Consider the following 25,000-nt stretch of genomic DNA (forward strand, 5'->3'; position numbering starts at 1 on the left):
TTATTTTGATTTTAATAAACTAAACGTTCAATTTAGTGAGAAAAATTGAAAAAACGAACTACAAACATATTAACGCCAAACATTCGGTATAATTTATAGAATATTGTAAAAATTATGGTATATAATTATATATATATATATATATATACATATATATATATATATATATATATATATATATATATATATATATATATATATATATATGTAGGATTAAGACTATCAGAAATACAATTATTGATGAAAAACACAGCATGTTCGGCGTTAGTTAACTTTAAGTATAACTTTTTGATTTTTCTAACGGTTGATCGTAAATCATTTTCAAGTTTCTTTAGTTAAAAACCAAAATTTTTGTTTATTTTATGCATGATGGAACAGAAAAGCTTTTTTCGGTGTATTCCTATACCATCTTCGTTTTTCAAATTGATATGTTATGGTCGTGCCCAGATGCTCAAATATATGTATATATACTGCGCCTCTATTCTACTTTGTTGATTCCTTGTTTGTTTAAAGTGAATATATAGTTTTACAATCTTCAACATCGTTAAAAATAACATTTTTACATGTTTTTATTATCGATGATTTCTAAATTTATTGGTAAGAAGTATTCCAATTGCCGTTTGTTGGATATTTATTATCGGGTGTCTTTGTTCTATGAGTATTGATTCGGCTAGTCGTAAATTATAATGGTTGTTATTGTAATGTAAGATTTCAACATCAAGACTTGTGCATGATGAATTCGAATAACAACAATTTCATTAAAATTTCATGATGAACTTGGATAATTTTATTTTTTTCACCAGAAAATTCTAGTAAGGAAAATTGAAAAGACAAACTTTTCTCCCTCCAACACACATACACACACACACACACACACACATATATATATATATATATATATATATATATATGTTGGTAATAGACCATAATTTTTACAATATTCTATAAATTCTACCGAAAACTTCTAATTCTCGAGAGAGATGGAGCAGTCGCTGCTCGCGATCTTGTTCGATTGTTAGATTACGTCGGTTGGTCGCAGAACTTCGGTAGAATTTATAGAATATTGTAAATATATATATATATATATATATATATTAGGAAGAAGACCAAGTTCTATACAGTTGTTCAAAAAATCCACCGACGATTCAGCATTAATATATATATATATATATTATAACGCTATATCATTATTATTATCTTGTTATATATTGTTATCGATTGTAAACCATAGAATCTTTATATAACATAGAGGATTGTAGAAATCTACTGTAGAGGCAATATAAGGGGCAGGATTAGCTAAGTCAATAGCGAGGTTTAGTTTTGGTTATCAAGAGCGTTCAAGTGTCACATTATATATATTATTTTACATATATACGGTTTAGTCGAAGACACACAAGTTCACTTTTTGTGAATGTTTGATTAGTTCTACGGAGTTTGAGATCTTTAGCAATAAACAAATATATACGAATATAAAAATTTTAACCATGTTATGGTAATTTCTGCTTCCTAACGAAAAAATCAACCTCGCACAAAATGCCACATTATTATGTTCGGTTGATCATTTTCAGTATAATTTCATGCGGGTACTAAAATTAAATTACTAATAAACTTGTTTTAAACGTCAATCGTTTCTGCAGGGGTTTTCGATACATCAAATTAATTTTATGTTCAACGAACTATGCCGTTGAGCCAAAAGAGGCAATTCTTTTCGTAACGTCACTGCAACGAACACAACTTGAGATCACAGCTATCGAAATCTTCTTCATGAGGACACAGGGTTGCTAAAAATTTCTAGTAAGCATAAGGCTTTTCGGTCTGAAGTGGAAGGGGAAACTAGAGTCATTAGTTTTTTTTCATCAAAATGTTTATATATAAGCATGACCAAACGTCATTCGTAACAGTTGTCATCAGCACTTCTCAATAAATAAGTTTATAAGTGCCGTCATTGTTTCGGCCGATGGCTCCTTGACCCCTATATTTTAAATTTTTTCAGTGTTAGTGCAATGAGCTTAACAATTTTTTATAGAGAAAAATGCGAAATATCCAACTATTGTTAATAGAATCTGTTTTTGAAAATAAAGTTTTACAGAATCAAATAAAAATGTATAATATTCATAGCGAAAACTACGCTAAATCAAAATTCCGGCTTTAGTTACAGTAACTAGGCCGTAGTGCATAACAATAAAAAGGTTGCGAGTACAAATCACGTTTTTCAAACAGCGAAAATAAAACTTTCTCATTTCAAACACAACATCCGTCAAAACTTCAGAACGTCTCTACAAACTCAAAAACGCAAATCGCATAAATCGATCAACGGAAAATCGTCAAGCGCACCCTTTGCGAAAAATCTATAAAATACAAACTAACCTCGATGGCAGTTCAAACGCTTGTTTTGCTTTCTGTTTGAACGATCGTCTCAAATCAGTCGTCATCACGCTACTCTTTCACATTGCAAAAAATTCAATTCTACTATACTCCCACTTATAGCGCCAATGATGGTCAAAATTTTAATGAACTAGTGTCCTTTAAAAACAATTCGAAGATAGTTGTTTCGAGAATTTTATTCAAATTATGCAAATCTGAATTTAAAATATTTACGAAGACATTTTAATCATGCTCACGCAATTTTATCAGAAAACGGATTTACTCAACAAAATTCAATACAATGAAAAAAGCGAGAAACCATTGAAAACGCAAGCGTCAACTGCCTTGCAGCTCGACTTCAACCTATCAGAACACATTTCTAAAACAGCAAAGCAAGCTATCATGCACGCACGGTATACGATGTACACGAAAACACATCACCGTCAACCACATTTGTGTACAAATATCGTACAAACTCAGGCAGGTTCCATAAATATATAACGGGTCCCACAGCGTATATGAAAGCACATCAGTCTGCAAAGTGATTATAAATACACGTATACGTAAAAAATCCGCTCGGGTTGTACAATTTTTGACGCACGCCAGCGTTACGCAACACAAAACGTACACCAAACGCTACCAATTTACTGCCGAACGTCGCTAATTAACTGCGTCAAACGAGGACGACACACCACAAGCATATGTGAACCGAACTGATTTGATTTCTCTTGTATTAATTTTAACGTACTAAAACTGATAACATGCGGACGCCTAGAAACGAAGACCCCGTAAAATTCGAAAACCACCTGGGATCTAAATTGCAAGTCATAACAGAAACCAAACTCACTCGTCTAAACTTTATTTCGGAAAACTTCATTATCAAGCGTATATATTGCGAACCGACTCATCACTTCAGCCATTGAACAGCGAATATTTCACTAAATTGATGGCACAATAAGCATTAAATGTTGTTAAAAAAAACAAAACAAGTTGTTGTCAACGTCTATTTTAGTTATTTTTCATCCACGTTTCAAACACAATAAAAACGTTAATAAAGATATATTTATAAATTCATAATTTTAAAATACATCTTAAAAATTTTTAATTTTTGATCAAATTTTTTAAATGAAAAATAAATATAAAAATCACATTATCTCCATTTTCTATCATCATCAAAACACAAAAACATAGCATCTTTCCAGATCAATCCAGTTCATCTTGCAACGGTCATAATCATCACTATAATCATATAACCAACATCCTCATCATCACACACCTAAGTGGGACACATGAAAAGTTAAAAATGAATAACACGCTTATCAAAAATAATTAATAATTCTGTGGATTAATTTTAAAATCTAAATTAAACTAAATATTTCTAAATTTAAAATGAAAATAAAAACTAACCACTCCAAGATCCACCTTGATAAGCCCCATATGCAGAATATGAACCAGCTTGAGTTATTACATCAGATTTACCAACTGATCCTCCAGTAGCTGAACCATAACCTGACTGAGTGTAACCTTTAGCAGAATCTCCAGAACCTCCTGCATATGAGCCTCCTTGTCCCATCATACCCAGTAAACCTTGTGCTATCGCAGCCTGAGCAGCTGCAGCAATAATAGCTGGAGAAACTGAAAAATTGGAATTAGCACTATTTCCACCTAAGCCCATACTAGCAGCTACCGCAGCAGCTGCTGCATTGGCTTCAATCATTGCACCAGAAGAACCTGCCTTTGTCCACTCCTTTCCTGAAAAGATTTATATAAAATCACATTTACTTTATTTATTTAAGCAACATTCTTGCTGGGATCATAATTTGTTAGTCAACATTATGCTGATATATTTAAATAGCTCAGTAAAAACGTTTAAGTAAATCGCATTATAAAAACTAAAATGTAAATATGAAAAATGACTAAAAATAGATTCCACTTATTGGAGAACACTAAAGTCATAAAATCAAATAGCAAAGTCATAAGTCAATCTGACATCAAGAAACAACTGAAAAATCATTTATTCCACCTCCTGCAGCAAAAATGAAGACTGCACCTCCAAATTCAGTTCAGGAGAGGCGCTACACAAACACAGCACTAAACATACAATTCAAGTTCAACAATATTTCGCTGAGAGAGATTTCACATAAATTTAGAAAACATAAACCAGTTGACCAAGTCAACATGTTTACTTGACCAAACATTTCAGCCCTAGCCTAGACATCTTGACACTGGCCCATAACACATTGGCGTTATTATTTGATATATACTATTTGAAAATTTTAGAAAAAAGATTAAATGTGAATTAAACCTTGCCAGGATCCATAACCATCATTCATATATCTTTCAGAATTCTTGGGAGTGGCAGTTCCAATATGAACACTAACATTTTTTATCACATGATCGTCTCCATATAGGCTCTGAGCAATAAATGGATCTGCAAATGAAACAAAAGCAAAAGCTCTGAACGGTTTGGGAATGAACACTTCCCTCACTTCACCAAATTGTGAGAAATACTCATGCAAATCTTCGCTAGTCATGTCTTCTGTGAGTCGGCCAACATAAATCTTATTGCTCAATTCAGGATGGACACTGCCTTCATGTAAGGAAACAGCCCATTCCTAAAAATTTTTATGATTTTTGCATTATAAATTACAAACACTTATAAAAATTGAATATCATTTTTTAAATATGCAAAGAAATTAATATTAAATAAATATACCTTGGAGTTTGGTATTCTCAAGTTGCACCATCTTCCATCAATAAGATGCTTCTGAGAAAGCGCCTTTAATTGAGACTCATAATCAGCAAATCTAATGAATCCAAAACCTTTCGACTGTTTTGTCTTGTGGTCAACTTTTAGCTGAATTGAAAAATAATCATTGTCAAGACTTGATCAACATTGTAAAACAAAAAAGATTTAATAACATACCTGAACCATAGTCAGTTCTCCGTATGTAGAAAAATATTTCCGAATATCATCTTCCGTAGATTTCCAGGGCAAGCCAAGAACAATTAAATCACTGCATCTCATTTTATCTAACTTTTTGCTTTTGGACCCGGGATAATCCAGTGGATCGCCCTTCCTTTTTTCTGTAATGGAAAAAATTTCTTATTTTTATGAGTAGCATACAATCAAATATAAACTAAAAAATAAATTTTTATACAATTAATGTAATTTAGCAGGTCGCACATTAAAAAACGTAAGCACGTGAAAGTGAAATTACATCGCAATCGCGAACTCATGCTTTTGTTGTCAATTTTGTTTATCGAAAAAGCATGAATTTGAATTTTTTGGCTGTTGTGTGTGATAAAAGAAATGGGTACTATTATAAAAATATTTTTTCTTTGTTGTTGTGAGTCATCTTTACTGCATACTATTTGCTATGAGGTTGGTATATCTTAAATCATTTTAGAAACATAGTAAAACATAGTAAAGCAACAACAATTTTTGAAAAAAATGTGATAATTAACCTTTTAATAACATTCTGTAAAAATACTTTTGAAGTTAGAGTATGAGAAAATTTTTAGAGTTAAGTTAAGAGTGAGTTGAATAAATAAGTCATTCGAAATTCGTTTTCTCAGTAACTAGAAATGCTACAAAATAAATTTGGTATTATTTTAATCAGAAATATTGCTTTATATTTTTATAAGAAAAAATAATTTATATACAAAAAAATTTTTTAAAATTGTACGACCTGCTAATGTAATTACTTTATAAATTTTAAATGGGTCAAAAATCTGATTTTTAAAATATATTGCCCGATAATAAACGAAAAAATTTTAAAGAATAAAAACGTGTCAACATACGTGCTTCAAGACCGACTTTTGGATAGACTGTAAGAAATATATAGCTTGCCCACCCTTCATCTGGAGCTATCAGTCTCCCTTCTACTAAGCGAACTCCACGAGTCGATTTAGATTCTGCAGTTTTATATTTCAAACCACAGACACCTGGAAACTGCGCAACTACCGTCGATAACAACAAGTCGCTATTAGGCTCCGTCGGCAACTCAATTGGCTCGTCACCGTCATCATCCACTACTTGAACAAATTGACTCATGATATTGCTGCGAGCTTGTCTGAAAAATCAATTAACAAATATTATATTATGAAATAATTTACGAACTTTTATCGACGAAATCACAGTTTTAACTCTAAACAAGTCTGAAAAATTTCCTCCCGGCAATCGACCTACCGGATATATATGAAGGCAATGGCGAAACAAAGATACGTTTCGAGACGAAGCAAAGACAATCTAAAATAATTTATAATATGAAGCTTTATTCCAAAGATAATAAAACACGTACAAAATTTTCAACTAATTTGAAACTGTTATTATTTGTTAAAAAATGAAAAATCCTAATAACATAAATTTTTAAATAAAATAAATTTTTTATTAACAATACAAATGCTTTGATGCGAAAACTCCACCATAACTTAGAATAACTATTACAAGCCCGCGTGCGCTTTAAACTCTGGTGTCAATTTTTAGTCTCCGTAAAATTGATCTAAAATACTATAATTTATCAAACTTTTATAATTTTTACATTTTAATAGTTTATTAATAAATATTTTTAGTTTTATTTATTTTTTAATAGTTACATTTCATGCATTTGCATAACATTTCAGCATATTTAGTTTCTTTTTTTGGTTTCATGAATTATAACAATCTGTGACTAATATCATTGACAGGCCTCCCATGCGAAAAACCTGATGTTTTGTTGACTTCAAATTTTTTTAAAACTGCTTCTCGCCTTATTTACTGGCCAGTTTTTTATTAAAGGCATACTGTTGTAAGTTGCATGTGTAAAATCCATACATTAAATGAGACGATATCGCGATGTATATTAGGTGAACAAATAAAGAGTGTATAGAATCATAAATACATTCAGATCAAATTATTCGGACCAAAGAGGGAATGACAACTTTGATGTTAGCTATATTTGTATGTACATCATCTGGGTCTAAACATAAACACTCGTTCTATAGACATTAGTTATTATATAATAAAATCCTATATGGCTATATTACTAGGGGGTGCCTGTCAAACACTTTAATCTCAAATTCTTGGCCCCAAATTATTTCTGCTATTTATCAGTGCATTAAAATTTGATATTTTTGCTGATGGTGATGACACCCCATTCTACACCACAGCAAACTCTGTGCACGAACTAGAAAGCAAGACCAATAATAGTCTCCAACAAATAACATATTGGTCCGAACTCAATAAAATAAGCCTCAATATTAAAAAAAAGTAAATATATATGATCTTTGAACAAACTAATTTGAATAACAAATTTAAGTTAGCTATAAAATAAATGATTTGAACTTGTAAAAAGTCTTGAGTTTTAAATTACTTGGTGTAATTTGACTCTAAACTAAAGTTTAAAAAACATGTGGATTATATTTTGACCAAGCTTCATAAAATAATTGGACTAATTAATTTAATTAAACATCTATTACCATATAAGATTCTACTACTTTTATATAACGCCTTTATTTATCCTCCCATTTTTTATCGAAAATTTAATTTGGGGCAATACATTCAAAACTTACTTACAAAATACCTTTACAGTCCAACAAAAAATTTTAAAGTTTATAATTTATAAAAGCAATACTAATAATAATGACATTTTTAATAAATTAAAGATATTAACAGTTTATTAAGCTAATTATTTGAAATCTTGTCGTTTAGTTTCCAAACTGTTGTTGCACAACAGTGACCGCACTGAAGATGTCCACCAGAAATCCTCTCTAAGATGGGCCGATAATAGGGTAGATATAAGATCGTCGATCGACCCAAAACTTCATCAAGTGAGATGTCGGAGCAAACTGCAAGAGAGAAATGTATGTTACTACGGATGCACAAATTGGAATCAGCTTCCTCTTTATGTTCGAGAGTGTTCAACAATTTGGGGATTTTAAGTTTGAACTAAAAACTTATTTAAATTGTTTGTCGTGATTGGTATACATGTAATTTTGTTACGATTTTTGTTTCTTTAATTGTAATTTCGTTGAATCTATGAGAAATTTTCTATTTTTTTTCTGTTTTCTATTACGATGTTTTGTTTGTTCGCGGGGTACCCATTTGCAGAAAAGTTATGCTTTTTCGGATATCCTTTTCATGTTTTTTTTCATAAATAAACCTGTTGAAAAAAAATCAGCTTGGCAAACAAGTTCCTTTGAGATCTATTAATGTCTCTAAACGTAAAAAATCTTGAATCACTAAAGATGTCATTAATCTTTCTAAATTAAATCCAAAAACACAAAGAGTCCCAAAGAGGTAAAATGAAGATGAAATTCACAATTGGAAGTTTGAATGTGAGGTCACTGTGGCAAGCTGGAACATATGCGATGCTGAAAAAAGAGCTTGAGAGGTTTAGATTTCATGTGATTGGTTTGTGTGAAGTTAGATGGACAGGAAGTAGAGAATAGGAAAACGAAAAACTGTTATGGTCAGGCACAGAAACCGAGCATATTCATGGAGTGGGAATGATTCTTGGAAAGCAAATAAGAAAAGCATTAATGGAATACAATCCGGTAAAAGACAGGTTTATGTATGCCAGATTCAAAAGGTATCCAAGAGGTATTATTGTGATAGTTGCTTATGCTCCGACAACAAATTATTCGGATGATGAAGTTGAAACGTTTTTAGAACAAATGGAACAAACTTTCAAAGCATTACTAAAGAAAGATGTCAAGATCATTGTTGGGGACTAGAATGCGAAAATTGGAAGTGACAACATTGGATATGAAGAAGAAATGGGAAAATACTGTGTAGAAAATAGAAATGATAGGAGGGGAAAGGTTACTAGAGTTTGTGAAGAACCATGATTGTATGTCACAAACACAAAGAGTTAAAACAACAACAAATGTACATGGAAGTCACCAGACGAAAAAACAATGAACATGATAGATTTAATACTGATAGAACAGAAATGGATGAAATTTGTCACCCAATGTAAGGCTTTCCCAAGTGCAGAAATTGGATCAGATCATCGCCTTGTCTTATGCAACGTCACCACGAAGATAAAACAAAAGCTAAAAATGGGAAAAAGCATTAGGAAAGTGAGATACAACACAGAAATGATAAAGCAGAAGATGGAGGACATAAAAAATAAAATCGAACATGAATTGGACTCAGCATCCAATTATGATATGAAAACAAGAGTTAGCAGCCTAGAAAAAAATCTCAAAGCAGCAGGTGAAAGTTGTAAAACTGAAACAAACAAAATAAAACCGAGAATAAGCGATAAAACATAGAAACTTGTAAAAGAAAGAAGTTTGAAAATGACAAAAAAGCAGAGTGAAGAAAATAAGATGAAATTCAATGAAGTCTGCCAAAAAATAAAAAAGAGTGCTTGAGCAGATAAAAGATGAATTAATGGTAAATGTGAAAAGGTAAAGACGATGATTGGGCAAAACAAGACAAGAGAGGCGTACCAGTTGGTTAAACAGTTAAAAGGAAAACAGAAAAATATGTCAAGGATTATTAAAGATAAAAACGGAAACATCCTAACAGAATGTAAAACGATAAAGGATAGATAGAGTAAATATATTATAGACTTGTTCACAGAGAAGAACACATACAAAAAAGAAATGCTTGAAATTTTGAAAAGCAGAAAAATAATCAATGAAGAATAAAGTGAAATAACGAGGTAAGAAATTAAAAGAGCATTGAGTAAAATGAAGAACAACAAAAGTACAGGAAAGGATGGTATTCCGATAGAACTGATAAGAGCAGGAAGACAAGTCTTGTGTAAAGAAATTTACACAATCTGTCACAAAATTTGGGAAAGGGGCCAAAAGAATGGTGCAAGTCAGTTCTGGTTATGCTGCCGAAAAAGGGAGACCAAGAAGACTGTAATACTTCCAGATCAATTGCACTAATTTTGCACATATGCATGATCATGCTGACCATCATAAAAGAACGACTGGAAAAGGTCATAGAGCAACATCTTCCTGAAGAACATGCAGGCTACAGAAAGGACAGAAGCACGATCCAACAAATTCTGATAGAAGATTCAAAAAGTAGCGGTTAGACAATCTACCATTGCTTTGTTGATTTCAAAAAAGCGTTTGATTCTGTCTGGCATGAAGGTTTGTGGGCAACATTAGAAAGTATGGGAACATCAGAAAAGCTGGTCAAAGTACTGAAAGGATTTTATGAAGAATCAAAAATTTTGGTAATAATAGGTACGAAACTTGGGAATTGGATAAAGGCAGACATTGGAAGCAGACAGGGTGATCCAATATCATCAATATTATTCATAGCATTGTTAGAAAAATCAATGGAAAAAATGGAAAACTCGGTATAGGGTGGAATTGACATAGGAAGGAAAACTGTCAAAGATCTCAGGTTTGCAGACGATATATATTTTCTAGCTTCCAGTGAAGAAGGTCTACAGAAGCTAATTGAACTAACACATGTTGATGGAAAAGATCACGGGTTGCATCTTAACAAAGACAAAACGAAGGTGATGATCACGGGAAAAGGTAGAAACAATGCGGAATTTCAGATAAAATCAGAAAAACTCGAACAAGTAGACCAGTTTGTGTATCTTGGCAGTCTTATAACCTGTGACAACAACTGCACACAAAAAATTGACAGAAGAATAGCAATAGCCCATGGAATGTTTGCATCATTTAAGGAAAGATGGAAAAGTGGAAATATATTTATAAAAACAAAGTTGAGAATGATAGAATCTTGCGTTTTCCCGAGCTTGCTCTATTCATGTGAGACAATAATGAAAAGAGATAAGCAAGAGAGGAAGCATTTGAGATAAAGTGTTACCAAAATTTGTTGGGAATCAGTTGGAGGCAGAAAATAAAGAATAAAACCATCAGAAATCAATTTGGAAGAGAGAAAAGTGTATATGACAAAATCAGAGAAAGAAAATTGGGATTTTTTGGACACATTTGGAAAAAAAAGTTGATTAAGATGGTACTAATGAGAAAAAGAGATTGGAGGAAAAATGTTGGTAGGCCTGCAAAGAAATGGATAGACGACATTACTGAATGGACTGGTGTTGGTATCCTGAATTCAATAAAACTGGCCAAAGATAGAAAAGTTTTTTGAAAAGAAAAAAGAAAAGTAAAAGCATGCTTAGATGTATATCATCGGCCTCGACGGTCCCCTGATAGACAAAGGATGATCATTGATTGATTGATTGAACATTAAATCAAAGCTAGAAAAAATATTTAATTGCTTATCCTAACGCTACCAATTTGAAAAAATAAAAAAAATGTCGTAATTTCTTTACAAAGTACAAAAGAAATAAAGAATAGGCTTTTATAAAAATTCATTTAACTATAAAAAACAAATTGGAGAGTGATAAATGAAATCATAAATATGGCAAAACCCACCATAAGCATTAATCAGTTAAAATATCATAATGCCACTCTAATTGGCGCAACTTGCAATTGCAATGCTTTAAAATAAAACTTTGTCGACAGTATTAACCAGCTTCATCTTGGCTTACTTCAAAAACCCACTGTAGATGAATTGGTTGTTGGAATGTAGAGAAACAAGAACTCACCGCTTTTGGACGCTATAGAACCAATTGAATTTATCAGTTTAATAAATAAATTCAAACCAAATAAAAATAAATTTTGTTCATCTGATGGTTGAAATATGTTTATTATAAAGTTGTTTGTTGAAGAAACTCTTTCCCTTTTACACATATCTGTAACTTATCTTTGCACTGTGGAAAATTTGGAGTGCATTTAAAACGGCAAAAATTCTGCCTATTTTTAGGAAGGGTTACAGAGTGGACCTTGGTAACTATCAACCGATTTCATAACTTTTTCCCTTGTTAAAGGTGCTGGAACAAACACGAGGTTATCCACCCACTGTTAGAAATGCCCGCCATAGAAATACATATAGGTCATCTATATAAAAAACGGATTCGCGCGCTCGCCGATACAATTTCAAATGCTGAAACAACTGATGACATGGGATTTTTTTAGATTCCCCAAATCTCCTTTTTCGAGGTCTGCTAATACAGAAAAAAAGCGAAAACGTTACCCGAATATTGTTAAGGAAATTAAAACACAAATTGAAAAAAACCAAAAGGTATCAAATCGCACTGTGAAGTACGATCTCGATTTTATTTGATAGTTAACAAACACGAAGTAAATCAAACCAGTAGTTAATTTTTTTATTGAGATCATATCACAATATAACTTTTACGCAAATATTTACAAAATAAAATTATTCATTTACCAATTCTTTGAACAACCCAATCATTTTGGCAGAGAGGGCATCTGTTATTTTGTTTAACCCAAAGGGACATGCAACAATTGTGAAATGAGTGATTGCAGTCTCCCCATACAACTGAAATAAATAACAAAAATTAAACAACAAATAAAGAATTAAATTCTTTATTGAATTCTCATTCTCATCAAGCTTTAAGGCACAGCCTTTAAAGAAGAGCCTGTTTGCAGCCTTCAAGATTTGCCCGGCGAATTTTCTCCTCTGTAAAAATCCGGATGAAAAATTATCTTACTCACGTTGTTCATTGCTTCCTGAAATTCGGTCAAAATTAGTCCACCAATAAATCATTATTAAATTTCTCTTCCACTTACTCTATTTTTTTCTTACCTCTCAACATAACTAAAATATCTGAAAACACATCTCTAAATATGCACCCTCGCTGATCAATAAATCAATCGATCAATCAATCAGTCCATCTTCGCTTTAATAAACTCTAATGAAGTTTAAAGGTTTCCATTTTGCTTCGTTCAAACATTATAAAAGTTTAGAACATTTAATCTATAAATTTATCTTTTTTCAACTGCCCTAGCACCTCTATTTAGCGACAGAATTTTTAAGGTGATAATAAATCTTATACTCCATTGTATATGCAACATTTTTTGAAAAGTTTTACAAAACAGTGGCGTTTGCGTTTTTAGAAAAATGTGTTTTCAAAATAATGTACATGGCCAACAATTGTTCCAGCAGAATGCCACTTTTATGGTCTAGTACTGAACCAATACAACTTTCTAAACCTTAGTTTAAAATAAATTGTTGAAAATTTAAAAAAATTTTCATGGATGCATAATCTAATTATACAACATTCGTGGAATGCATAAAAATTTTATGTCATTTTAAGATAAAATAGACCGCTCTGAATCAGGATCCTTCAGCTTTAAAGATCTATTATATCTTTTTAAAACCTCAAAGCTTTAAAAATCTATTAAATCATTTAAAAATAACTTTTAGTTTTGATACTTCCACAAAAAAGTATTGAAAAAATAAAAAATTGTAATTCTAACCAACACATTCATCTTGTTTGTTGTCAGCCTGACATCTAAGGCATGCATCTATAAAAAAAGAGTTTAATGGGATAAAAAATACAAAAAAACATTGAGGCCATTAAAAACTAGCTGCCGAACAAAATGTCAAAAAAAGAAGCATTTGGAAAAATAATGATTATAGATTAGATACCATTCCGTATTTATTTTGTTCAAACAACTGGTAAAATAAAAACAAACGAAAAATTAAAAACATTGTTCATTTAATCAATTGAGAAAGAAGAAAACAATGGATTGATGTAAGACAGAAAAAAGGATTAGACAGATCAATGGCTTAACTTATTCACTTATTCACCCACAAAATACAGAAACAGATACACACGCATACCTACACACACACACACACACACACACACACACACACACACACACACACACACACACACACACACACACACACACATATATATATATATATATCATTATTATTATTATAAAGATTGTTCATAAAGCACTCAATAAGCAAAAATATGTTCTCACAAACGCCCTCACCAATAAACTTGAACTAAGCAGAATTTCCAAACAATACACAAAAAAAACAACAACAATAATAATAAAAACAACAACAATAATAATAAAAACAACAACAATAATAATAAAAACAACAACAATAATAATAATAAAAACAACAACAATAATAATACAAAAAGTATTAAAGTAATTGAGTCTGAAAAAGATATGCTCTTAATTCGCTTTAAAACGAAACAAACCAGAAAATTACGGTTGAGACTGTCGTAGATACAATTGTTATGAAATAATACCGCATTTTCAGCTCTGATCAATTTCTGGTTCAATCTTCAAAATTTTGTAGCTTATGTTTATCATTGGTTTTTAATATATTTATATAGAAACAAAATTTTTAACTACTCTTCTATTCATTTTTATTTTATACAGAAAAAGTTTTTTCGATAATTCTTACCTTTTCCATTTTCGATGTAGTATGTTATTTGTTATCAAATATTGGTTGTAAATTTATAAAAATGTTCACTAAATGTTCTTAAAACTATTGTTAATAAGCCCGGTATATTTCACAGGCCCTAAGCTATTATTTTACAAGTTACTTGAGTTTTATTATTTAACTCTAATATTGAAATCCTAAAATAAAACACATCTGAAGATGCGTAAGAGCCAGTTTCATTGAAGTTTCTAACAAGAATTTTGATGCCAACAATTAATTTAAATAAATAAAAATTTCATTGCTACAGAACAGGAAGTATTAATTTGAATGCATGCTCATTCGTAGTGTGGTGTAGCCTGTAACGTTTTCATACTTTTGTGCACATTGCATGCTAAATTTTAGATCCGCTCTGAAGTTCGTAAGTGATGGAGAAGTAGTCAGAGAAGGAGGTAGAGAATTCCAGAGAAAATGACAAGAAAAAGCAAACAACACGAATTTAGAGAAGTGAGAATAAGAAGATGACGGTAAACCGGGGCGTTTAGGGTCAATTAATATATCTGATAAGTACATAGAAAATAATGCTACAGACGTGAAGCCGAGATAAGAACTAGTAGTTAGAAATTAAGTGAAGTGCTTGCAAATTTAATTAGAAGGCGTAACTAATTAAAACGGTTGTAAAAAAAAAGTCACGTGACGCGGCATCGGCAGCTATATAAGAGACGAGACGAACGAGAACACAGAAGGAACACGAGGAGCAGGTAAGAAGAAGACGGAACACAGTTGACGTAAAAGTGATTAACGTGATTTTACGTAGTTATCTTGATTAATTTATTGTTTCTATTACGGCTGGTATTAAATAAACGTTCAACTTTGCATTTAAAGAAGTTGTGTTCATCTATCGGAAATCTTGAACCTACGGATAAACGAACTCTTGACTATCGTTGGAAGCTATAACACGGTGTTGGAGATATAGCGAGTATTGAGCTATAACATTTGTGGTACCGGAGCTGTGCTGCTATGATCTGTCTGGCCCTATCTGCGGCCTTTGACACGATTAATCATCAAATACTCCTAGAAAGGCCAAAAATGGAGTTTGACATCGCTGACACAGCTTTGTCCTGGTTCAGTTCATATCTTTCAAACCGCTCAATTTATTAAACTTAGCACACAGGTCTCTTCTGTTTTTTGTTTATCTACCGGAGTTCCTCAGGCCTCTGTATTAGGACCAATGCTTTTCACTATTTATACTAGTCCCTTATCTGACATCTTTAACAATTATGGCTTATCAATAAGCTGATGACAAGTATAGTATCTGAAATCTCCCACCAAAATATCACTTCTCAACTCAATAGACTTAACTCTTGTTTCTCATCAATGAAGGATTGGCATTCACTTAATTTTCTTCAACTAAATGCCCAAAAATCTAAAATAATGTTTTTTGGCACACCACAACAACTCACAAAATTTTTTCCACCCTTCAACGTGACAATTGCTGGATTAAGCCTGTCTGCATCAACAAGTCTTAAACTTCTAGCTATTACTCTTGATCGGTCTCTAACTTTTAAAGCTCACACTTCTGCTCTCATCAAAGTATGTAATTACATTATTTGGTCTATTCGCCATATTCGACCTTTTTCACAGTCGAAATGGCCTCCACGCTAGCACGCTGCCTTGTATTATCTTGCCTACTGCAACTCTCTGTTATATGGCACTCCGTATCTAATTTCCTCTCTTCAGATCATTCAAAACAGATTAGTCAAACTTGTTTTAGAATCACCTCGTTTATCTTCTAGTTCAACATCTCTTGCTCACTCGCACTGGCTGCCAATTCATCAACGCATTAAGTTTAAAATTGCTGTCATCACATATAAAACACTCAACACATCTCAACCATCATACCTTCACAAACTCATTCGCCGTTTCACATCTGTTAATCATCGCCATCACCTTCGTCTGCCGTCATCATTGCAATTGCATCAACCAGTCAATACATCAGCTCTCGTCAATAAAGGCTTTTCACATTGCTCACCATCAATATGAAACAGTTTGCCACTCATCATCCGTCAACAATCATCAATAGAAACGTTTAAAAAGCGATTGAAGCAGCATCTGTTTGAACAGGCCTTTGGTGGCCGTGCTGACATTTGTTTATCCGGGAGCCTCTGACGCTATGCATAGGGCGCTCATAAATGACATTATTATTATTATTAAGATAGAGTGTAGAATCAGAAAGACCATAGTAAAGCGAGTTACAATTATCAATCCAAGATAGAAATAAAGAAGTAACAAGAAGTAGGAGAAGGATCGTCCAGAAAAGATAAAAGTTTTTTATTCTACGTCGATGAAAGTAAGAACTTTTAGCAATACTATTAATCTGAGAAAGAGACATGCTAGAATCAAAGATGAAGCTTAGACAACGAAACTTATGAGAAACGTCAAGAGTTTTAGAATCAGATTAATAGAGAATTTAGATTTATTATAACATATTAATTCAAATTTAGAAGAATTTATTTTATGATACATAGAGTCAGACCAAGCGATACTAGAAGAGAGATAAATTATGAAGAAAACTATTGAGATATATGGAGGAAAAAAAAAATAAATATAAGAATCGTCAGCATATAGTTGACTAGTAAAAGAAAAAGTAGTTCGGATCAAAAGTACAGAGTATAAATAGAAGAGGGCCAAAGATAGATCCTTGAGGTACCCCAAAAGTAAGCATAGAGCAGTTAGAAGTAGCATTATTAAGAACAACAGAAGAAAAACGATTACAAAGATAAAAAGAAAACCAAGATAGAAAAGAATCAGTAATATTAAAAGATTGATCTAACAGTCTCTAGAGAATGTATGATCAACACTATCAAAAGCAGAAGAAAAGTCAAGAGCAAGAAAAAGAGTTAGATTACTATTGTCACTAGCAAGAAGAATATCATTATGCCCTTTAAGTAAGGATATTTCAGTACTGTGAGCAGGTCTGAAACCAGATTAAGATACAGGTAGCAAGCAAAGAGTTAGAGTTTAAATAACAAGATAATTGATTATTATAAACTACTTTTTAATTATTTTAGATGAAAGAAATTAGTAAAAGGTCTATAATTAGATAAAAAGGAAGGATCTAAAGATGGATTTTTAAGGATAAAAATAAAACAATAGAATTTTATAAGAAGTAGGAAATTTAGATCTAGTAGGAAATTTAGATATAGAAAGAGATAAATTAACTAAGATGAGAATGAAAATTGAAATCCAGCACAGTACATCCAATTCTCAAAACAAAACATTGATCATCACCAAAAGATTATTTCCCAATTTTGATCACCACCATTCTTTCACGTATAACAGAAAAATTCATTTTGAATGATTGAAACATAGATAGCAAACCACTAATACAAGATCAGCTCCCATCACCTCTCTTGCTTTTATAATAACATCCCTTCTTAAAAATAATAATCCTGTTCATCTTATTTCTTTTGAATTTTTTATAATTTTTGACACTCTTAATCACTTCTCACATACAAACAATTTAGCATCTATTCCTCTACCTGACAACATTTACAACATTATCGTAAATTTTCTTTCTGACAGGAGTCATTCTACATTTTTCAGTTCTACACTTTCATCTACCTTACTTACTAATTCTAGTGTAGTTTAAGGTTCTTCCTTGGACTATCAATTTTTATCATCAATGCTTCTACTCTCAAAACTCTTCCTAGCTCATCATTCACAATAGTCACAAGAAAATAGCATTACCTCCAGAGCATCCATCAATCACTCATACGAATCAATTAAAAATATTTGGCACCACAATAACCTCCACACTTAATGTAGCCCCTCATATTAATTACATCATTACAGAAGGTTTTCAAACATTTCAGGCACTCAAAACACTCTGCTCACATGGTCTTAGAGGCATCAAATTATTTGATATATTGAATCACTCAATCTCACGCATCAAATATGCAGCTTTTTCCTGGTCTGGTTCTGCTACAAAACAACTTCAACAACTACAATCTTTCATCAAAAAACTAATTCGCCTCAACTATCTACCTGCACCATATCCTACCATCACTCAAATATTCAACACACTCGATTCAAGATTATTTAAGAAAAAAACTAACAATAACCACGTCATCCACTCTCTACTACCACCAATTAAAACTACATGACACAAACTTTATCAATGTAAACATAACTATCAAGTCGTCACTCAATCAACTTATCAGGATAAGACCTACATCACAAGACACCTTAAATATATTAACACTCAATAAACCTCTGTTTTTTGTTCAATTATGTCTATTCTTTTTCCTTAATGAACACTTGACTTACTAAGTCACTAACTAGTCAATCAATCAATTAATTATTTCATTCATTCATTTTCTATACCAGTTTTATTTACTATGCTCACTATGCTTCAATTAAACATTCTTACCCTTTAAACATTCTGTTCCCTTATCATATCGATCCCATAACTTACTAGGTTATTCACTAGTCATCACATAATTAACTTTTTTTTATTCGTTTTTTAAATCAAAATTTCATTTTTAATACTTCTCATGCTTAAACATCCTTACTCCGTTATTCATTTTCTATTATCATATTATCGTTTATTTATACTATTCTATTGCCTTGCAAGTTGTAACAAGTAACAGTTTCCGCCTCTGTCAGATACTGATTTTTTTAATAATAATAAAAAAATATTTCAGAAAATTCTTTAAGTAAATTAGAAGTAGATCTAGAGAACAAGCTAATGAGAACAATGGATAAAACTAGAAAAAAGTTTAATTTGCCACAATTTTTATAAATAACAGAAGTCAAAACACACCCATAACTTGAACTCGGCATATAGCACAAGTGTCACATTCTACATCCCAACTCCACAGTGCAACGGCGTTCCACTTTTTTAGAACAAACATTTTGTCATTTAACTTATTGTTGTGTGTATCATTTTCTGTGAAATTAAGGGAACTAGCCATTACGAAACTTTTGCTATTATTTAATTAAAGAATACGAATTAAAGAACAGGAATATAGTCTAACTAAAACTAAAGAAAAATATTTACGGTAATCTCTGACCTGGGAATTTTTCGAAAAACATAAACAAATGGCTATAAATAGATTAAGCTGGATGTAATTTTAACTCCTCCCGCTGTTCCTAAAAATTATTCATTTTTCGAATAAATTATTTAACGTAATTTAATATAAAAACTGTTTTGTCAATCGAAAAAAATGTTAAATATTTAAATTTATTTATATGTTAAGTTTATATTAATAATTTTTTGTTTTCTACATAATACCTTTTTCATTACCTATTTTATTATAACCATTATATAATCCATGATTAAAGTCGTATTCACAAAAACTTTCAAAAACTGTATAACATTTAGTTTTTAAATATTAGCGTTTTTTTAGTGACAAATATTATTTAATTGGAATGAAATGTTTTTAGTTTAAAAAAATATTTCAATCCAAACTAATCTGTTTTCATTTTATATTTCACAACATAGCATTTTCTTGACTCTCATGGAAATTAGTACTTCAGGAAACAAAATTTTTGCACTCATCCGGGTCAAAAACCGCCATGCGATTTATAAACATTTTTCAACCAAATTCAATATTTACTCAAAAAAATAACGTAGTCATATATATAGGGTATATATATATACTAAATATATTAAACAAATTTTAAACTTTCGTGCGAGGGAGCCCAATAAATGAGAACTAGATCAAAAATGGAGAAAACTTCTTTCAAACTGGTCGCTATGTTTTTTCTGTTCAATCTTCGAAAGGCATCTACAGACAGAAATGTTCCTCTTTTTATTCTTTCGGCATCCTCTAACAAAAACTTTTCTCATATGGAAAGGTTGATGAATGAAGAGAATGAGTGGGATGGAGATGTAGAATCCACGGTCACACACGGACCTATAGAGAAGGTGACGATGGAGGAAGTAGAGAAAGCAGTTAGAGAAATGAAACTAGGTAAGGCGACAGGGGTTTCGGAAGTGGTGGCAGAACATATAAAAGCGAGTGGGATGATAGGAATTGAAGTTATGATGAGAATTGCTAACAGTATGTTTGATGATGAAGGTATACCTGAGGATTGGCGACACAGTGTGTTGGTGCCGTTGTATAAGGGCAAAGGAGATGTGAGAGATTGTGGGTCATATAGGGGTGTGAAATTGCTAGAGCACGGAATGAAGGTAGTGGAGAGGGTGCTTGAGAGGAGGTTGAGAAATATGGTGACAGTTAATGAAATGCAGTGTGGGTTTATGCCTGGTAGGGGAACGGTGGATGCGTTTTTCATGGTGAGAATGTTTCAGGAGAATTATAGAAAGAAGAAACGAAGATTGTGCATGTGCTTTGTGGATCTAGAAAAGGCTTTTGATCGAGTACTGAGAAAGGTCATTGAATGGGCGTTGAGGAAGAAAGGAGTGAATGAGAGACTTGTTAAAGCTGTGATGCAGCTGTATGAAGGGGCAAAGACAAAGGTGAGGGTTGGAAGGGGGATGTCGGACGCTTTTAGTGTTAAGGTAGGAGTGCATCAAGGATCAGTGTTATCACCGTTTCTGTTTGCAATTGTGATGGATGTTGTGTGTGGAAACATAATGGAGGGGTTGTTATTTGAGATTTTGTATGCAAATGATTTAGTCTTGATGGCTGATAGCATGGAAGAATTGCAGTTAAAATTTGACAGATGGAAAAGTGTTATTGAAAAGAAAGGGTTAAAAGTTAATATTGGTAAGACGAAGGTAATGGTGAGTGGGGAAGGTGGGGAGCAAGTGATAAGTAAAATAGACCCCTGTGGAGTATGTGACAGGAGAGTGAAGGCTAACTCGGTATTGTGTATAGGATGTCAGAAATGGGTGCATAAGAGATGTAGTGGTGTGAGGGGGGCACTGAAAAAGGTGGAAGGCACTTTCAAATGTAAGAAATGTGTTCATGGTGTGATTAATAGGACGGACGCAAAGACGGGGTTGAGTGGTGGTATTGAAAGAGTGGAAAGCTTTGTTTATTTAGGGGTTAAGCTGAACGTGGATGGAGGATGTTTGAGCGCTGTTACGGCTAGAGTTTGTGTAGGATTGATGAAATTTAGGGATTTTGGTGGGGTATTGTGAGAAAGAAATGGTCAGGGAAGAGGAAAGGGAGGGTATATAAAGCATGTGTGAGAGCAGCGATGGTATATGGTGGTGAAACTTGGGTGTTGAGGAGGAAAGTGTACTGCAGAGGGCTGAAAGAGCTATGGTGAGGATGATGTGTGGGGTTAAAGTGAAGAATAGGAGGAGTAGTACAGAGCTGATGTCAATGATGGGACAGAATGAGGACATTGTGACATTGATAAGGAGATCGAGATTGCGGTGGTATGGACATGTGTTGAGAAGGGATGAAAGGGTCGGGATTAGTCGAGCGTTGGAGTTCGAGATTGAAGGAGTGAGTGGTAGGAATGGGTCGTCCGCGATTGGGATGGAGAGAGCAGGTGGAGAAGGACAGGGTGAAAGCGGGGTTGCGTGATACTGAGGCGAGTGACAGATGTGGATGGCGTCGAGGGGTATTTCGGTTTCATCATAGGTAGCCAAACGGCAACCCCCGATCTCGGGGAAAATGTCGTCTAAACGTGTGCTGTTGTTGTTGTTGTTTCAAAACGCACCCTTGTTGTTGTTTTCAATTACGCAAATTATATAGATGACCTCATTGCAATTAACCATATAATCATTGAATGTAACAAATATAACCAACGGAAGTTAAAATAGAATATACCGGTAAATATGCTAAAAATTTTCCTAATTCAGACCAGCATTGAAAAAAATTCTTAAAGAAAATTGAATTGATCACTAAAAAGATAATAATAAATAAATGTAAGTGAAACAAAAGTTTGCAAATTCTTAGGAATGTACCTAGATCAAAAATTAACATTTGTTGCTTCAAAGTTCGCCAGAGGCCTGGACTTAATTAACAAATACAAATTTTATCTTCCCACTAGAAGTCGTACGTTGCTCTGCAATTTAGTTTGGGCTTCAACGTATAAATCCAACACAAAAGCAATTTCTCAACTCATGAAAAGAGCAGTAAAAATGCTCTCAGACAGCTACCTTCACTCAAAAAATTCTAGAAATGTTTAATCACTATCAAATCTCGTTCTTACCTTCAAGAAAAAACCTTGCTTACCTTTGTCTTCAAACATCTAAATAGCCTTCTCCCGCATGCATTCGTTGATTACTTCAAATATAAAAAAGTCAGAGAAACACGACCACAAAATTGTCTTATAATAAAATCGGCAAAAAAAAATTCAATTTTTCCATATTAGTTTCTCGGGTTTCCGACTCTGGTGAAAATTTAAAAATTTTACACCAATTTAAAAAGATTTTGAAATCATTCATAAAAGAATCTAATCATTAGCACTCTATTTATATATTAAATGCTGAATTATTAAAATTTTGTTCTTGCAGTTTCACTGTACTACTCTTTCTGTTTTTAAATTAACTCTTTTGAAAGGTGGTCCGGCTCGATAAACTTTGCGTTTAATCTCAGTCATCCTAAAAAAATTTTTTTCTATTTATTTGGAATTATGTTAAATAAAAGATATTTCATTTCAATAAAACATCATCAATTTCAATTATATGGAAAGATAAAAGAAAAATGTAAAAAAGGCGTACAGACTGTGCTGAAACGCCGAAAAAACGCTTAACAGCATTGTTTTCCCACGTTTTATTATCTATAATAGCAGATACCTAACTGATAACCAAAATTTTTTGAATCTCAAGACTTGAAATTTTATAAATAACCCTTTTTGGTATGGCATAGTTTTAAACTTGCTTCGCCCTCGGGAAGGGTTGGTTGGAACAAGGGTAAAAAAATAATTTAATAGAACAGAAAAACTGGCTGCTTCGAAATTTTGTAAATGAAGGTTTTTTTGGGTACGGAAAAGAATTTGAGCATGCATTTAACTCGCTCCGTCTTTGGAAAAAAATTTTGTAGATGAGATTGAAAATTTTTTGTATACGTTTCGTATTGTGAAATTTGTTTCTATTTATTTGGAATTTATGCCAAAATATATGCCAAACCTGCATAAGGCTGAAGAACTAAAATTTTGTATATTAAAAGTTTTCGGATACGGCAGAAAATGTGGGCATGGTTTTAACTCGCTCCGCTCTTGGACTGTAGACATCAGGAGTTGTAAGATTAAGAAAAGGAAATTTAGGGTCCATAACAGAAAAAATTTAAAAGGAAGGATAGAATTTATTTGTGAATATAAAACGGAAAACTATACGTTGACGTTCAGATGTACAAAAGCTGGCTTGGGACTAGTTGTTCAATTCTTGTCTTGTCAACGAACGTTCGTTCAATGAAACGTTCTCTAATCCTAACACTGATTTTTGGAATAAATGTAAGTTAGAAATTGGCTTGTAAATGATTTAAAAATTTGGTGACAGCCAAATTGACGATTGAATGCACTTGTTGATCATCATAACTTTCAGATTAATAATTGTATCTCCACAATTTTCTTACGATAAACGTTGGCTTTGAGTCTAGGTTAAGTTACAAAATTTGTAAGGTGATGACCGAATTAAATTTATTATTGTCTAATAAAAATAAAAGCCGTAGCCTTGTCACAAACATCGAAATTAGAAGAACAACAACAGCCGCCAGTCTCACTCTTCGAACTGCATAGAAACAATATTCCTGAAGGACTGCACAGAAACAATATTCTTGAAGAGCTGCATAAAAGTAATATTCCTGAAGACCTGCACAGAAACAATATTGCTGAAAAACTGCATAGAAACAATAATCCTGAAAACCTGCATAGAAACAATATTCCTGACCCTGATAGAAATAATATTCCTGAAGACCTGCATAGAAACAATATTGCTGAAAAACTGCATAGAAATAATACTTTCTGAAAACCTGCATAGAGACAATATTCTGCATAGAAACAATACTCCTGAAAAACTGCGTAGAAATAATATTTCCAAAGACCTGCATAGAAACAAAATTATAAAGAACTGCATAGAAATATTATTCTTGAAGACCTGCATAGAATTAATATTCCTGAAGACCTGCATAGAAACAATATTGCTGAAAACTGCATAGAAACAATACTCCTGAAGACCTGATAGAAACAATATTCCTGAAGACCTGCATAGAAACAATATTGCTGAAAAACTGCATAGAAATAATACTTTCTGAAAACCTGCATAGAGACAATATTCTGCATAGAAACAATACTCCTGAAAAACTGCGTAGAAATAATATTTCCAAAGACCTGCATAGAAACAAAATTATAAAGAACTGCATAGAAATATTATTCTTGAAGACCTGCATAGAATTAATATTCCTGAAGACCTGCATAGAAACAATATTGCTGAAAACTGCATAGAAACAATACTCCTGAAGACCTGATAGAAACAATATTCCTGAAGACCTGCATAGAAAC

At 32.4% G+C, this 25,000-nt stretch overlaps 4 protein-coding genes across 4 annotated transcripts; 2 read left to right on the top strand and 2 right to left on the bottom strand.

Moving 5' to 3' along the window:
* Nucleotides 1-4,652: 4,652 nt before the first annotated feature.
* HELRODRAFT_157599 (hypothetical protein) lies at nucleotides 4,653-6,421 on the bottom strand (the record flags this gene model as incomplete). The annotated part of the gene is made up of 5 exons (XM_009026715.1): nucleotides 4,653-4,954; nucleotide 5,019; nucleotides 5,081-5,221; nucleotides 5,291-5,451; nucleotides 6,169-6,421. The coding sequence occupies 5 exons, from the start codon at nucleotides 6,419-6,421 to the stop codon at nucleotides 4,653-4,655; spliced, it is 858 nt and encodes a 285-aa protein (XP_009024963.1).
* Nucleotides 6,422-8,649: 2,228 nt separating this feature from the next.
* Nucleotides 8,650-9,081, top strand: HELRODRAFT_178608 (hypothetical protein; the record flags this gene model as incomplete). The annotated part of the gene is made up of 2 exons (XM_009026716.1): nucleotides 8,650-8,758; nucleotides 8,822-9,081. 2 exons carry the CDS (start codon nucleotides 8,650-8,652, stop codon nucleotides 9,079-9,081), a joined length of 369 nt encoding a protein of 122 aa, XP_009024964.1.
* A 3,497-nt stretch (nucleotides 9,082-12,578) lies between these two features.
* HELRODRAFT_86038 (hypothetical protein) lies at nucleotides 12,579-19,548 on the bottom strand (the record flags this gene model as incomplete). The annotated part of the gene is made up of 3 exons (XM_009026692.1): nucleotides 12,579-12,697; nucleotides 13,639-13,686; nucleotides 19,398-19,548. 3 exons carry the CDS (start codon nucleotides 19,546-19,548, stop codon nucleotides 12,579-12,581), a joined length of 318 nt encoding a protein of 105 aa, XP_009024940.1.
* A 4,073-nt stretch (nucleotides 19,549-23,621) lies between these two features.
* HELRODRAFT_178609 (hypothetical protein) lies at nucleotides 23,622-24,467 on the top strand (the record flags this gene model as incomplete). The annotated part of the gene is made up of 2 exons (XM_009026717.1): nucleotides 23,622-23,742; nucleotides 24,166-24,467. The coding sequence occupies 2 exons, from the start codon at nucleotides 23,622-23,624 to the stop codon at nucleotides 24,465-24,467; spliced, it is 423 nt and encodes a 140-aa protein (XP_009024965.1).
* Between the last annotated feature and the right edge of the window lie 533 nt (nucleotides 24,468-25,000).

This window comes from Helobdella robusta (genome assembly GCF_000326865.2).
Source record: "Helobdella robusta unplaced genomic scaffold HELROscaffold_49, whole genome shotgun sequence".
NCBI lineage: Eukaryota > Metazoa > Annelida > Clitellata > Rhynchobdellida > Glossiphoniidae > Helobdella > Helobdella robusta.